Here is a 15686-nt window from a genome sequence, read left to right on the forward strand (position 1 = left end):
GTGGTTTTTTTCGTGAGAGAAATAATATTATATTTTTAATCTATTTAAATTTTAATTAATACCATACTTTAAAAAAATAGCATATAATTTTCGTGTTTTAAAAGTGCAATACTAAGTGGATATCACATTTCAAGAACACAAACGATGCAGTCTTACCAAATCTTTTTTTAAGCGATATCAGTCCCTCTAATTTTAAAGTTAAAAAGCCCTAGAGATGCTTTCAAAGAAAGACTTTTTACCTATCTGACTCTTCTTTAATGAATAAAAAAATATCTAAACAGATAGGCACCAGGACGTTGCTGCTACCTACGCATTTACCTCAATATTCAAAGAAATTATACCCTCTCAGCCCCACCACTTTGAATTTTTCAGCAATGAGCTGCTACTGCTTCAATTATTTTTCTTAATTTTTCCATTGAATTTGGTAAAATTAACATTAATTAATTATAACTTTAAATTATTGATTTTGTGGTTAATGACGACTGCTTCATTCTTTTAACTTTCTACCACTCTTTAAGTTTTGATTTTAGGGATTAATTGTTTTTTTAAAAAAAAAAAATGTTAATTGCCGTTGTGCGATCTATTTTTAACTTGAAAAATGCTTTATCTTGATTAATGTAAGAATTAATTCAAGAATAAATAAATGGGATAACAAAATTAATTCGAGAATATTCTTATTATTATAGTATAAAAACAAAATATTAATTAATTATTCCTGAATAAACAAAATGAGAAAAGGTTGGCTTTTGAGCGCAGTCACGGTGTCCAAGCTTTCTGATTAAATTTCTATATTTCCTCCCGAGACCGAAGGAAGAACATGGCTATGAGCTTGGAGTCTGGATAGGAATTTTGGACGCGAGCATCTTTGACACGTGGCTACTAGGGCTTGTTATGATTGGACAAGAGAAGGCTTAACGGAACCCTAACCTTCTAGGTCCTCCAGGACTGGGGCTTGTTAAGATCGGAGAAGAGAAGGCCTAGCTAAACCCTAACCTTTTAGGTCCCTCCGGTTCTTAGAGTACTGGAAAATTATTTGATAAGCTGGTGTTTTTAATTGTTCTGAGTCATTAGTTTGCAGAGCCATTTTTGTTTAATGAGAAAGTAAGTGAAAACCAGTGCTTATTGCTTGTGATTTACTTAATGGAATGATCGAAGGCAGGTTCAAAGAATCTGATAGTTTTGGATATTCAATTGAAGATTTGCCATCAATGGATCATGCGGAAAACTTAACTTCTGTTCGTATAAGAAAAACAGTACAAAAAAGGTCGTAACTTTTGTTATCTTTAATGGATTACACTCAAATTTACTCGGGAAATTCTACAATCTCATTTCTATCAGTATACTTCTTGTGCCAACTGATTTTTATACGAATCCTTTCATATTTACTGTTCATTAGTGTTGTTTTGCAGTATCCCCGTGGATTACATGGATCTGAAATGCACCCAGGCAAGCAAAAGACAGCAACAAAATCCTAACTCGACTCCATGGATCAGGTTGCAATTTTTAGGGCAACATAATGTCTGTGTTTTTTTGCAGGCATAGCAAAGATAATTGATCTCAATGGACTTTGGGGAATTAATGGTAATTAGCTGTGGATTAATGGGAAATTAAACAGTTTCCTTTGGTTAAGTATACAGAGCATGTTCTGCAAATCAAAAACTCGGTGCCTTCATATTTCGTATCTGCTAAAGATCAGAACCTGTCCAGCATCATAAAACATTCAGCACCAAGTGAAACAAACAGGTTGGAAGTAGAAAAATAAATCCTAACATGATTTTCTTAGGGTAAATTCTTTGGAAATGTGAAAAAATCTCAAACTTGACTTCATGCAAAGGTACATTCTCCACATGGAGACTGGCAAACTACAGAGATCTATGCTTCTGCATGCTTTAACAGAGAGGAAAGGTATTTGTGTGTTCTCATCCCGCTATATACAACAACAGTATCAAAATGTTGAAGAAGGTAAGTGATGTGCTTGATCAAAAGAAACTGCAAGAGGTTTATGTTCAACACTGTGAGTGTAATGAAAAATTATTTCTGAAGCTCTATCTCAGAATGTGGAAAGGTTCCACTGTACTCAAAGAAGGCGTTTTTGTTATAATCGTGGTAAAAACTCCCTTCTGTTGTCTCACTGTAAGTTTTTGAGGTGGATACCATTTCAGCATTGCCATTGAAACCAGCCAGCTGCTGGATGTTCTCAAGCTCTTTAACCACCTCATTCATTGTAGGCCTGTTGGCTGCCAATTCTTCGACACACCTAATCGCCAGATCAATAAACTTCTCTAAGCCTTTCAGTGGTTTGCCCGGATCAAGAGCGGGATCAAGGATGGCATCTAGGTTGCTTGAATCTTTTGTCCTCTGGTTACCCATAGCTGTTTTCACCTCTCTCACAACATAGCTCCCGTGTTCTATTGGTTTTCGACCAGTAACTAACTCCAGCATTACCACTCCGAAGCTATAAACATCACTTTTCTCAGTCAACTGTCCGGACATGAAATATTCAGGATCCAAGTAGCCCTGCAGAAAATTCAATCTCAGGCACATTTTATAGTAGTGTTACGAAATTCATTAAACTTTAGCCTTTAGTCTTTATAGCTTGTTTAAATTCATTTAATCTTTAACTTCTTTAAAGGGAAAGTCAGGATATTTTCTGCAAGGGTCTGCCTGAATAGTGGAACGGTGGAGGTGATTGAAAATAAGCTTGTCCATGCATGTCTAGCCTTGCCTGCAGGCTAGGCCTAGAAGTACATACAAAATTAGGGAAAATGATAGGTGCCTTGCACCATTTCTTATTCTCCTATTCTTCTAAAACAGTTATCAAGGCTCCATTATTAATATTTTGAGGAAGCTGGGGACTTGGTCCTGAAACTACTGCTATGAATCCTTTGCTATCACTATTTGAGCAGATAAAATAGATTTAGCTGTTATTGCATTATATTTCTCTATACTTCAAATAAAGATTTGAAAGATGCTATACTGACCAGTGTCCCTTTGACTCCAGTAGAAACATGAACTTCATTATTGTCCACGGGTTTTGATAGACCAAAATCAGCAACTTTTGCAATTAGCTGATCATCCAGGAGGATATTAGTGGACTTAATGTCCCTGTGTATGATGGGTGGATTGGCAAGCTCATGCAAATACGCAATACCTCTAGCTGAATCAAATGCTATTCCGAGTCTCTTCGTCCAACTTAACTTGAAGCCTGACTTACCTGCATAAATCATTAGGATATTGTCTGATGAGAAACTAGGGAGAATTTTCCATGTTGTCTTTAGTGTTTTTAGGATTATATTCTTCTCATATAAGTAAAGGGTGATGGGCATTAAAAGTCACATACTCTAAGAACTTCAACATGATTTAATTTCTATGAAAAGAACAATAGAGGATGCAGCAAGCTATTAGTTTTGTATTAAGAGATGTGAAAATACCTGAAATACAGTCTGTAAGAGTACCATTTTTAATGTACTCATAGACCAGCATCTGTTCACCTAACTGATAGCAAAAACCTAACAGGCTGACAAGATTCTTGTGATGAACCCTTGATAGAAGCTCAATCTCAGTTTTGAACTCATGACTACCCTGCAATGATCCTTGTTTAGCTCTTTTAATGGCAACTAGCACACCAGTGGGAAGAGTTCCTTTATAAACCTGAGAACACATAGCAAATTGAGTGCAAAGAAAGAAATATAGAGATTGTCATAATAGTGTAGTGAAGTACTACTGAAAGCTTTAGAAATGCTGCCATGGTCCAACATGGACATGTCCTCTTAAGAAGTGGGTAAAGCACCTCTATGAAGTATCCTAAAGAAGTGAATCTATGCTGATATATTCTCCAAGTTACAGGTATAGTCAACTTACCGTCCCATATCCCCCAGATCCAAGGGCGTTGTCCTCAGAAAAATTGTTGGTGCATTTTTTAAGCTCCTCAAAAGAGAAACTTAGCACTCCTTTTATCTGGGGAGCGGCTCCATTGGCTTTATTTTGGTCCCATGATGCTGCATTTGTACAAGGGAGTGATGAGTAATTCCCAGGAGTTCAAAACAAAAAAGGGAAGTGTTGGGTTTTGTTTACCGAATGGATTCATTAGTTCAGTAGCTTGATCTGCCTTTTTCCGTTGATGGAAAGCATAAACTCCAGCCATGAGTAAGAGTAGCATAAGTACAGAACCACCTACGGCTGCTCCAATGACGATCCCAGTATTTGATGACTTGTTCGAACCTGCATAATATTTATGATTACATTGAGGTAGAACTGTAGGCTATTTTTATTGGTGCTACTATAGAAAGTGTCCAGGGAATGAGGCCTCTGGATTACAAGTCAGTATCAAGCACAAGTTTCTGCTCAAAGTTCTGCTTTACCGGTAAAGTAGTTGTCGGTATTAAGAGTGAAAAAGAATGGTCCAAAAGCATCTGGGAGTTTGACAAAAGTTACGTTGTTGAGCTGAGATGTAATGACAGAAAATCCTGTCCGGTTGAAAACGTAAACGCCAGATGGAAAAACATCCAGCCTTACTTCAAGGTAATCATAAGCATCCTTCAATGGAACACTTAGAGAAATTGAATCAACGGGAAGTTGATCGGACTTGAAAGATTCCATCATTGCAGCCTGGAGAAGAGTATAATAGCTTCCATTTTGAAAGTCTGAGAAGGAAAATGATCTGAAGTGTAGAATTCCTGTTATTGGATTTGCACAGTTACAGTTTGGACTGAGAAGTTGCTGGGCATTGCAAGAAAGAGCCACACAATTTTCTGTTGGTGTAGCATATGAAGAATTTGGCTGTTGGGGAACTATGCAGTTTTCTGAAGACGGCATCTTCTGACAAAACGGATTACCAAGAAGCCTGAAAAGTTATGACAGTTGCACAACATTATATCTGAGTTGATACAATTATGATAGATACCGGATTCCGTGTTCTAGCAATAAACCAGATTCAGTTCCTTGCCTAGGAGATAAAAAGATTCAAAGAAGTCACTTACAATAATTCTTTGCTGTATCCTGTTCCTTGTGCAAACTCGCTAATGGAATTGTTCTGCAAATCAACGAGTAGCAGTTGGCTCCCATAGTTGGTGCCCAAATCTAAGGAACCATTAAGCTGGTTGTTACTTAATACTCTGTCAACATAAGTCCGAAGAATCAGCTTTAAACATCACTGGATTTTATCAGGTTTTTACTAAATATGTCACTGTATTGATTCCAATCAATCGAGTATAAATATAATGCTTTTTGAGAAGAAGGTAGTCCTTACATAGACTGTAACTGAGCAGGACTAAAGAGGGTGGCATTTATTGGTCCTTGAAGCTGCGTGCGCTCCATTATTCTGTCAGCACAAAGTTTACCTATTAGGGTTACCAGAGATCTACACTTTCTCATTATCCAAGAGAGCAAAAGCGCAAGGTATGAATATTGTTATTTTGCCTCTTTGCTTTGTGTGTGTTTGGAGAAAGATAGAGAGAGAGAGAGAGAGGGATACAATGATGTCATGGATTGTAGGCTTGAAAACCATGGTGGGATTAATGATGCGTCAAAACTATTGTTGCTCATGTCCCTGCAAATAAAAAATGAATCTGGGAATCAGATATGACACTGAAACTGAGACAGCACCGAGCTGTGGAAAAGGGAATACTGGAGTCCCACTTTAGCAATCTGAAGATAGATTTAGATTTTGCATAATCAAAGGCTACTTACACATAGGTGAGGACCTTCATGCCACTGAGGTCAGGCATTGATCCAGAAAATTTATTGTTAGACAAGTACCTAAAAACAAATAGCAAGTTATGCTTGATCCAGTAGAGCGGGTAACATAAAATTCAAGGAAATTTGAAGAGAAATTGTGTTCTTACAGCTCGGAAAGACTTGGGAGACTGGTGAAGTTGAAAAGGATGGGCCCGGTTAATGAATTCCTATCTAGACGTCTGTTGACAAGACAAAATATTTAATATCAAGTAACTGGAAACGTTCCAGTCTATGAGCAGGACATATACTCACATCGCCTCCAAGGTTTGTACTAGTTCCAGTGTAGAAGGAAAGTTGCCACTAAGTTGGTTGCTGTCAAAAAGCCTGCTCAAAGTAAGATATTCAAAAGGATTAACTATTCTGTTTGAGTTTTTGGATTTTCTAATCTCAAGGATTCTACTCTCCTTGTTCATGTCTAATTACATGTACAGTCAACAGAAAACATTATCAGGTTTTCGGATAACTTACACATGTATGAGACTCATATTTGAGCTGAAAAGGTTTGATGGAATTCCGCCGGTTAACTGATTTTTCCCCAAATGACTGCAATTAATGGATGCAATTACAGAACATTATTCTGGAGAAATAGATCAACTCCAAATGACTGCTTCAAAGAGATACAGAAATGATCTATAGTACATACAAGTGCTTTGCTTTTAGCAGCAAATCTAAACCAGGCGAAGTCCCATCAGATACTGGAATTGTCCCGCTGAGTTTATTGTCGGTTAAATCCAGCAGAGAAAGATTAGACATTTTGCCGATGGAAGGTGGTATTGGTCCATTGAAGTTGTTGGAAGCTAGAGATCTGCACAGGAAGAAATTTGGGAAATTGCATACAGGAATTGAAGAGCAAATATTGCACACCATGTATCAACGGACTAGGCAGATGATATTTGAAGTATTGTCTCCAGGTTCTGTTTTCTACTAATCAAATTCTGAAATGGCGACGACAGAAATTCTTACAATGAGACCAGCTGCGTTAGAGATCCTATCCCGTCAGGAATTGGTCCATTAAAATTGCAATCAACAAGGAATCTGGCATCCAATGTAAAGTAACCAGTAAAAGATAGTTTCTGGGTTTGTAGCTAAGAAAAGATAGGTTGCTCAAGAACGGCATAGAAAAACTTCAATTTGCTTACAGATTTTCAAGCTTCTTCAGATTTACTATTGCTGATGGGAGAATTCCTGTCAAACCATTGTTTTGAGACAAATCCCTGTATGCAGAACTGATATCAGATAACTACATGGTTTAATTGCCACTTATCTAAAAGCTCAAGTCGCATGGATCACTGCAGTATAGAGAACTCATCACTGGATTTTCAAGCATGAAAGTTGAACTAAGAGGGGACAAGAGAACATAGAGAAAACCCACAGAGTTTGCAGCTCTGGAAAATTGCCGATGTCGCCAGTCAACGTGCCGGACAATCCCATGCCTGAGAGTACTCTGAAAATAGAAACGCGTGCTCTATGTTCAGATATACCGAAGATGAGCATGAAAAAAAACAATCAAAAGCAGTTAGCACTGAGTTACATACATGGAGGTGATACGAGAACCGGTGCACCATATTCCTTCCCACCCACCGCCACAAGGATCAGAACCAATCCAAGTCGGCGGTGTGTTCTTCCAGTTACTCTTGAGAGAATTTAGAGCAGATACTGCATCAGATCGACACAACAGTTGCCATGGTTTAAACATAAAGAAAACAAGGAACAAAGGCTGAAATAAAATTTGAGGTAAGTTGGCACTTCCACACCAAATAACAAAATAATATAAAACACTCTCGAGGGTTAATTCTGCTTAGAAAACCATAGATGAACTTACAGTCATTAGAGTCTGTCACTGCCGCTATAACTAGAACTTGAAGGCAGGTGATCAGCAGGAAAACGGGAAGTCCTGAACCCATTTCTTACAGACTGCTGAGCTCCAACAGAAGGCTCTCAAACCTCAAAATATTTCTCTCAGCTGCCTCCTATAGTTGACGAACACTCGCTAATTGTATTGTTTTCCAACGTCACCGGCTTCCGGCGGACGAAAACTATATCAAAAGGGGTGATGCTTACAACGTCAACTGCTCCCTTGTGAGATGTTGATGGTAGAAATAAACTTCGATAAATAGAACAAAAAAATATGAAAACTAAATAGGCCAAGTCCTGTTGAATGATCTCAACATGCAATATTGAAAATCATAATCAGCAACAGACGACTAGTACAGGTTTTACTTTGGTCATCTAAAGTTTCTTTCGTGAGAGTCTCAGATGTTTTTTGCTAACCATAGTTTTCAGACAGGGCGGAGACTAACCTTGAAATTGACTTGGGTTTATAACGAAGATAGATTTGATCCACGTTTACCGGGTCATCTAAGATCAATTTATTTTTATGGCTTCATTTTTCTTATGTCTTGGTGTTCGCCCGGCAGGTTTGGACAGGGTTTGGATAGATCAATCAGGATTCATATTTTTTTTAATTTAATTTGAAACTGGACCAGAAGTTTCTCATATCAACCTGTCAAACCAGATTTATCGACTAGGTTATGTCGTGACACAAGCAAGCTAGCAGAATCCAGCACCATATAAATAATTAAACATAATATGGTGAAGAAATTCCAAGAAAGTGGTGTTTGGACCCGATCTCCATCCGAATGTTCAACCCTTTAAGAAGACTCGTTCTTCCTTCTTCTTTATATGCATTCCCATTTGGTTTACCAAATCCTGTTTTCTTGTACATTTGGCTTTGCATCCTTTGTCAATACATCGTGCCAAAGCAGAAAGTGGTGACGTGGCTGGTTTGGTAAGAAATGGGAGCCACTGGCACAACAACTCTAATATATTATTCCAACTTGGACCGATCTTTTTCCTGTTCTATTGTATGATATATGCACAATTCAAGTGAATATTCAAAGATTAATTTTTTTATTTAAGAACATTAAGTTGCATGATACTATATGTTTTTATATACTTTCAAGGGTTTTTCTTTCTTTTTTTCTTGTTTCTTCTTCTTTTTATTGGTGCCCTTTCACATGGTAAGGCTATAGAAGAATTATGCCTGCCCTTTTCATATAATTCTTTTTATAAATTTATTGGTGCCCTTTTACATATAATTTTTGCATATATATATATTTTTAAAAGCCAAGAAATAAGTGTATTTTATATCACGCTTGAAAAAAAATTGATTAAAAAAAATAGCAAATCAAGCATATTTGATTAGAATCCAGATGAAATATTTCTAAAAATAAAAGATTATTAGAGATTTTATATCATGCTTGAACATCAAATTTTCATTGATATAGCAAAATGCTAAGCATTTTTTCCCTTTTTTTATAAGCAAAAAAATATAATTTAAGAAATTAGATTAGAAAGTAAATGATATATAGAAGTCATTCATGAAAACTATATACAAGGATGCCTTAACTGAACATTATTTTAAAATAAATTTTATATATATATATATATATTAGTATTTCACTCATCCAAATAGAAAAAGATTGAGATGATAATATAACACCAAGTTATAATATAAATAATTATATTTTCTGTAATATGATAATGATATTTTTTTTAAAGTGTTTTTAAATTGAAAATACATCAATATAATATTTTTTTATTTTTTTTATTATCAAAATCATCAAAATATATTTAAAATAATTATAATTTAATACTTTTTAAATAAAAAGTATCAAACCACTACAAGAAGCTTGATCTATAATGAGTTCTCCTTTTATTGGACCAAGCAATGGCTTATTTGCCAAATATTCCTAAGAGCCTTCTCCAGAAACCCAATTTGAATAGACTGGCTTCTTCTATGAACCAAATAGTTTTATTAAAAAAAAAAAAAAAGTCAAAGTTGAAAAATAGTTCCTCAAGACTTTCTTGAACTTTTTTTATGGTCAATCTTGCAAAGCAGTGATTCATTCTTCTTCTTCCTCCTCCTCCTCTAATCAGGGAAGGTTCATTTGTTCATTTGCAAATGAATGCCCTCTAGATAGGAATTAACTGCTCCAATTGTGTTCTTGTAGTCATAGACTACAACCTATAAATCTATTGGTCAACTCAAGCCTATCTCAAAACAACATTGTTTTATTTTTAAAAAAGAAAAAGTTTTGGAGAAAAAAAATTGAAACAGTCAGTTTAACCAGGTCAACTAAGTTGTAAATTAACTTAAAGGTTCACTTGGATTTAAATAGGCCAATATCTATCTGGACTAAAAAAAAAAAAAAAACCTAACCCAAGTCGGACTCTGTACTTTAGATCTGCCAATCATGATCAACCTTAAAGCTAGACAGTTGCAGGATTATAATTGCTTGAATGAATAACATGAGGGTGGGTTACATATGAAAACGAAAATTACAAGGAATAATTGAGATTGGATTTCTTTTCAGAAATTAAGTTGTCAAAGCATGGAATTCAAGGCCCTCCTCCTGAATGCTATAAAATTCAAGAACATTGATGAAACTGATCAAATTGATTATTAGAGGGAATAGACAAATGCAAGATGATGAAGACAGGATGATTCAGGCATGCATCATATCAAGATAGTTACCTTCGCTGTGCCATTACTATTCTAAATCTGCATTGATACATACATGTTTGGTACAACCAAATCCTTATTGTAATGTCATACTAGAAATCACAAGCTTTACGTCGATATCTCACTGATTGTTGCTTTACATTGATATTTTCCGATGAGAAAATCTGATCTGAAAAGGAAAATGAACCAAACCAATTTCAGTAGAACGATAAGCAAAGACATAAGCATGCTGATATGGGAAGAACTAAAGGGAAATTACTCAAACAGATCCTGAATCGATTACTTTCCCCTCCTCCATTCCCCATCAACAGAAAAATAAAAAATAAAAACAAACAAGCTTGAGCTTGAGCAAGGCTCGACATTATCTTTAACTCTATTCAATAGATTATTGGTGGATAAATTATTCTGGCAAGCACATTAGTGAAAACAGACATAAGAAAATAAACTTGAAGAACATCAGAACAATATGCACAGCAAAGTATTTATCATTTTGCTTCCGCTATGTTACTGGAGACCTTTACCTTCAGGATATACTGGTTCAGCTAAGTGACAGATGAAGGTGAGGCATCTGGCTGATTTTCTGGCATGGCATTCTGGAATGCTGGCAGCTCACTATATGCTACATGCAACCTTGATAGAAGAGGGAACTGAGTCTGCACAAATGAGAAAGCAAGAACACAGTTGTCAAATTGGATGTTAAATAATGAACAGAAAACTAAAACATAGAATTAAGAATCTAGAGAGTAGTTGTCATATCACTTTGCACACAACAATTCAAATGCAAGGGATTTTGAGGGGGGGGACGGAGAGAGATGAGCAATACATAAATGATGAAAAAACAAAAACAAAGTTATTTTACTGTAACAAATTGTGGCTACAGGTTAAATAGCGTGATTCATAGAGGGATTACACTTTTTTTCTCAACTTTAGTACTGTTACATATTTTCATTAAACCTAATATTCTACCATAACAAATTCAACACAGACTACAAGAAAAAATTAAAGATAAACATGTTAGTGCTGACTACAGATGGATATTATAAAGCACATGTTTGTTTGATTTGTACCAATTCAAACTGAACAGATGAACTACATGCAAAAATAAGAATTTAATACACAAATAAAAAAAACTCAGGGAACGGTAATTACCATGTCAACATTGAACCTTTTAATTGCTCCATGAATCTGTGGTTCTATAAACAGATCTGCCTGCAAGGTGAAATAATGTATCGTAATTTATTCTATGCCATAGAAGTGAGGATTCAGCATAATGTGTCACAAGCACTTCAAAAATCCACCATCTTATAGCATTTGGAGCTCCAACAACACCATTTCATATCAGTAACCCAGATCCATGGTTTGGGAGCAGAGTCAAGCTAGATCCAGATTGTTGTCCCATAAAAGGTGTATATTATACATGAAAGTTTGAGTTTCAAGGAAAACAAAGACGAAGCGAAAAAACAATAGAAAACAAACCATGGATACTTCATTTCCAGTTGCATATTTTCCAGCAGAGTCTTTTAGCAGCTTCTCTAGTGCTGAGACACACAATACATCAAGAAAAATTCAAATAAGAAGCACAAACACGCCTTAACATGTCAGCTTATATTCATATTGAATCTGACCAGGCAAACTCAAATGGTTATCATCCATTGATTTGCATTTAAACATAATTTTACTGAGTTTAACACAAATGTTGGCAAATACTGAACATGACCAAACAAGTAGTTAATGATGAACCTGTCAGATGTTTCTTGTTATTACAAGTCTTGTGTGACTTTTCTTGTGAATGAATTTAGACCATAGCAGAAACAGGTCATATGACTCATATCGACGGAGAACATGAGAAGCAAGGTCTGTATGTACAAGTTGTCAGTGTTGACAGCCTATGGCAAATGAGAAGTGAAAAGCTAATTGTCTAGCTTTTACACTGAAAAAGAATTCAACATGGAGGACTGATCTGGATGTTATTTTTTGCGAATGGAATTTCAACTTTTCCACGTAGTATTTAAAGAAAAAAGTTGGTTTACCTGCAAACCCTTTGTTAATATGACTCTGAACCCAAGGAATCACCTCATCTGGACCAACTTTTTCCTTAATATACTTCTGTAAATAGAGTGCAGCAAAACAGCATGAGGAACATTAGTCTGACAATGTCAGATAAACATCATCTGAATTCTAACACAATTAACAGATTAACATGAGCAATGATCTCAATAAGATACTTACTAGCACAGCCAAGTTTTGAAGAGGCTGTATGCTAGAGCAGACAACATTTGCAGCCTAAAATGGAAGAGATTAAAGAGAGAGAGAAAATCAGTATTTGACACTCGGCACAGAAGCTGTTGGTAAAACTGAATGTGATGGGAAAGAATATATATAAAACAGACAGTTGTGCCCAATATATATAAAACAGACAGTGTGCCCAATTAAATCAGGAACTCAAGATTATGATCAGAGGAACTCATATCAAAACTGCAGCTTCCAATAATGAACCCAATTGTGTTGGCTGATGAATTGTTGGTATAAGTGGTGCGCAAACAAGATATAGTAGTTAAAAAGCACGGAAGGATATGCAATGCAACCTGATAATTAAGGGCTTTTTTCTGAAGATCACTAGGCAACAAAGGATGCTGAGGGTACTTCTCTTCCAAATACTACATATTTCGAGAGAAAAAATTGAAAGATTAAAAAGGGAGTCAATCGATGAGCACCATAAATAACAAAGAAGCAAAAAAAATAGAAAATGAGTCACCATTAAAATGGCAAAAGAGTCAGAAATTACAATCTCCCCATCTACCAGCGCAGGCACATATCCGAGAGGATTCAGCTTTAAGAAATCTACCCAACACAATATGTATTAAAAGAAAATTCTACATTTAATACAAGATTGAACACAAGAATAGGAAATAAAGAGTGAAAGAACAGAAAAAAATAACTAGTAGCAAGTAATTAGTTATCACCAGGACTGAAATGTTCTCCTTTAAGCAGGTTAACAGGTATATACTCATATTCGAGCCCTGTAACCAAGAAACTAAAAATCAAGACGAGAAAATGAAATCCCACCAAGAAAAACCAAAAGAAAAATCCAAACTTTAAGCAAAGCAAAAGAAAAGGGAAAACCTTTGAGGTTAAGAGCAATGCGAACACGTTGAGAGCAAGAACTCCTCCAGTAAGAATACAGCTTCAATTTATTCTTATTGCTCTCTCCACTTTCTGCCTGTACATCACATATACCCAAATAAAACAGCAAAATTAACCTAAAAAACTCGGGCCACAATCATATCATGTAAGAGGTAAATGGAAGAGAAACAGAGGGGGGGGGGGGGATACCATCGAACTTCCTGCCTTCTCCTTCTCTCTACCACATCACAGTTCCTTTTTTTACTTTGACAAACGTATGAACAAAAATACAAAAAAAAAAAAGATAGTTTTTTTATAGTGTCAGCAATAAAATATTAGATGGCACCGTAGTTTTAAGTTTTTAACCCGTCTTTGTTTGTTTTTTACTTCTTCTTTTTTTTCATTTTATAATATTAAAATGATAGAGTTGTGGCTGTGGCCCAGGTCTTGCAACGTGTACAGATGTCTCCTTCTCTGGGCCCACCTTATCAAAGTAGCTGACAATTTAGATAAATTGCGCACATCGCGCTCAAAGTATAATTAAATATTGAAATAGGTTTTAACGTATAGTTTGAAGATATTGGAGTTTAAAAACGCGATACTTTAATAATATTATGGTTTATAAATGTATTTTGTTTTAAAATTACGATAATTGGTGTTGTAGTTGTACTGTAATATTTTCAAGGAAATCAATTTAAAAAATAGCTAGGTAATTGATAAAATAGTTAAAAAAAAATAGTCAAAACTCTCAAACCATTTTAGCTATCATAAGATTTTAGGTTGTTTTTGTATTTTAAGCCAGAAAAAAATTTATAAAATTATAATTTTTTTGTTACTCTGAAATTTTATTTACTTTATGATTTTAGAGATTTAAAATATTTACAATATTTTTCAAAATTTGAACAAATTTTTCTCTATATAGAAATTATACCTAAAATTTTATCTCGCTGAAAAAAACTTGTAAAAAACCATAATAACCACAATCAAAAAATTCTAATTAAACTCAACATATTCTCATATTTCATAATCACAAGTAGCCCCATGAATATAAAAGAAAAAAAACATATATACATGCAAAATAAATATAAAATAATTTAATATTACAATATTAAGTAATCCCAAAATATTCAAGTAATAATTTATCGTGTTATACTCATGTATCAAATCATATACTCCTCGTCTGTAATCATAAAAATGGTTGGGGCAGCCATGGCAACGGTGGTGGCAGCAAAGGGAGCGATGGATTTTCAATACAAAAACATCAAAGGATTTTTAGAGACCAGGATGAGTTCGATTTTTGATTGATTTAAAGGAAAAATATAAGTGTTTAACAAGTTTTTTATGAGAGAAGTGAGGGTGTCGCTAGTTTTTTTCGTGAGAGAGAGACAACATTGTGTGTTCAATCTAGTCTTCGATCTTTTAAAATTTTAATTAATAGCGCGCTTATGAAATACGACATCTTAAGTTGTCGAGTTTCAGAAGCGCGTCATGTAGTTGTCGCTTTTCAGAAGCGCGATATTTAGTGGATGTCGCGCTTCAAAAGCGCGACAACATCAAATTATGTCATTTCACCAAATCTTTTTCAAACGGTGTCATTCCCCAAAAAAATTTTAAGTTTGTTGTGCTAATTTGACAAAAAAAAAAAAAAAAAAAAAAAACCTCAATTTATGGTATGATTATGTTACTCTCTGTTTGGGACTGCGGGTTCAACAGAACTGGGTTAAAATTTTAATTATTTTTTTATGTTTTTGAATTTTTTGATGCGCTAATATCAAAAATAAAATTTAAAAAATAAAAAAATATTATTTTAATGCATTTCTAAATAAAAAAACACTTTAAAAATAATTATTATCACACTTCCAAACACCCACTAGTATGTGTTAGATTTAAGATAAGAATACAACCTATGTGCCTTGATTATCCATTCTAAACGTGTGATAAAAGACTGGAAGACAAAAGTCACCTATTCCTTGTATTTTGTATTTTAAAAACATAAAAATTCACTCAAAAGCAATTTATTTTTATCTCTCAGACTTTGCTTCTCCAATTACTATTTCATCTATTTTGGACAAGTCTTTTTCAAATTTGAAATATATTTTTTATGTTTGAATTCATTATCTTTAGAGCCCGTTTGTTTTTGCGTTTTAAAAGTGCTTTTCAAAAAATTTAAAATTGTTTTATTTTTTCTTTGCTTCAAACTATTTTTTTGTGTTTTCATATAATTTTGATGTGCTAATGTTAAAAATGAACTTAAAAAATATTATTTTAATGTATTTTCAAGCGAAAAGCACTTTAAAAAATA

The 15686-nt window shown here is 34.7% G+C and overlaps 2 protein-coding genes across 3 annotated transcripts; both read right to left on the reverse strand.

The window, feature by feature from the left end:
• Nucleotides 1-1751: 1751 nt before the first annotated feature.
• LOC18098396 (leucine-rich repeat receptor protein kinase HPCA1) lies at nt 1752-8108 on the reverse strand. The gene is made up of 19 exons (XM_052451967.1): nt 7559-8108; nt 7272-7392; nt 7109-7180; nt 6876-6950; nt 6700-6771; nt 6380-6541; nt 6205-6279; nt 5989-6060; nt 5844-5915; nt 5689-5757; nt 5474-5548; nt 5249-5320; nt 4980-5114; nt 4362-4843; nt 4075-4221; nt 3862-3998; nt 3432-3651; nt 2982-3214; nt 1752-2517 (listed from the first exon to the last, which is right to left on the reverse strand). Exons 1-19 carry the CDS (start codon nt 7638-7640, stop codon nt 2032-2034), a joined length of 2859 nt encoding a protein of 952 aa, XP_052307927.1. The 5' UTR covers nt 7641-8108; the 3' UTR covers nt 1752-2031.
• A 2068-nt stretch (nt 8109-10176) lies between these two features.
• Nucleotides 10177-13742, reverse strand: LOC18098397 (glutathione S-transferase zeta class). Of its 2 annotated transcripts, XM_006385056.3 has the most exons (11): nt 13595-13742; nt 13385-13481; nt 13225-13281; nt 13017-13102; nt 12847-12918; nt 12491-12544; nt 12292-12367; nt 11738-11799; nt 11411-11470; nt 10783-10914; nt 10177-10430 (listed from the first exon to the last, which is right to left on the reverse strand). In XM_006385056.3, the coding sequence occupies exons 1-10, from the start codon at nt 13595-13597 to the stop codon at nt 10804-10806; spliced, it is 678 nt and encodes a 225-aa protein (XP_006385118.1). In that variant the 5' UTR covers nt 13598-13742; the 3' UTR covers nt 10177-10430; nt 10783-10803. The 2 variants fall into 2 exon arrangements, with proteins under 2 accessions (XP_006385118.1, XP_024454573.1); XM_024598805.2 differs by lacking the exon at nt 13225-13281.
• Nucleotides 13743-15686: the final 1944 nt, after the last annotated feature.

This window comes from Populus trichocarpa, chromosome 4 (assembly GCF_000002775.5).
Source record: "Populus trichocarpa isolate Nisqually-1 chromosome 4, P.trichocarpa_v4.1, whole genome shotgun sequence".
Lineage (NCBI taxonomy): Eukaryota > Viridiplantae > Streptophyta > Magnoliopsida > Malpighiales > Salicaceae > Populus > Populus trichocarpa.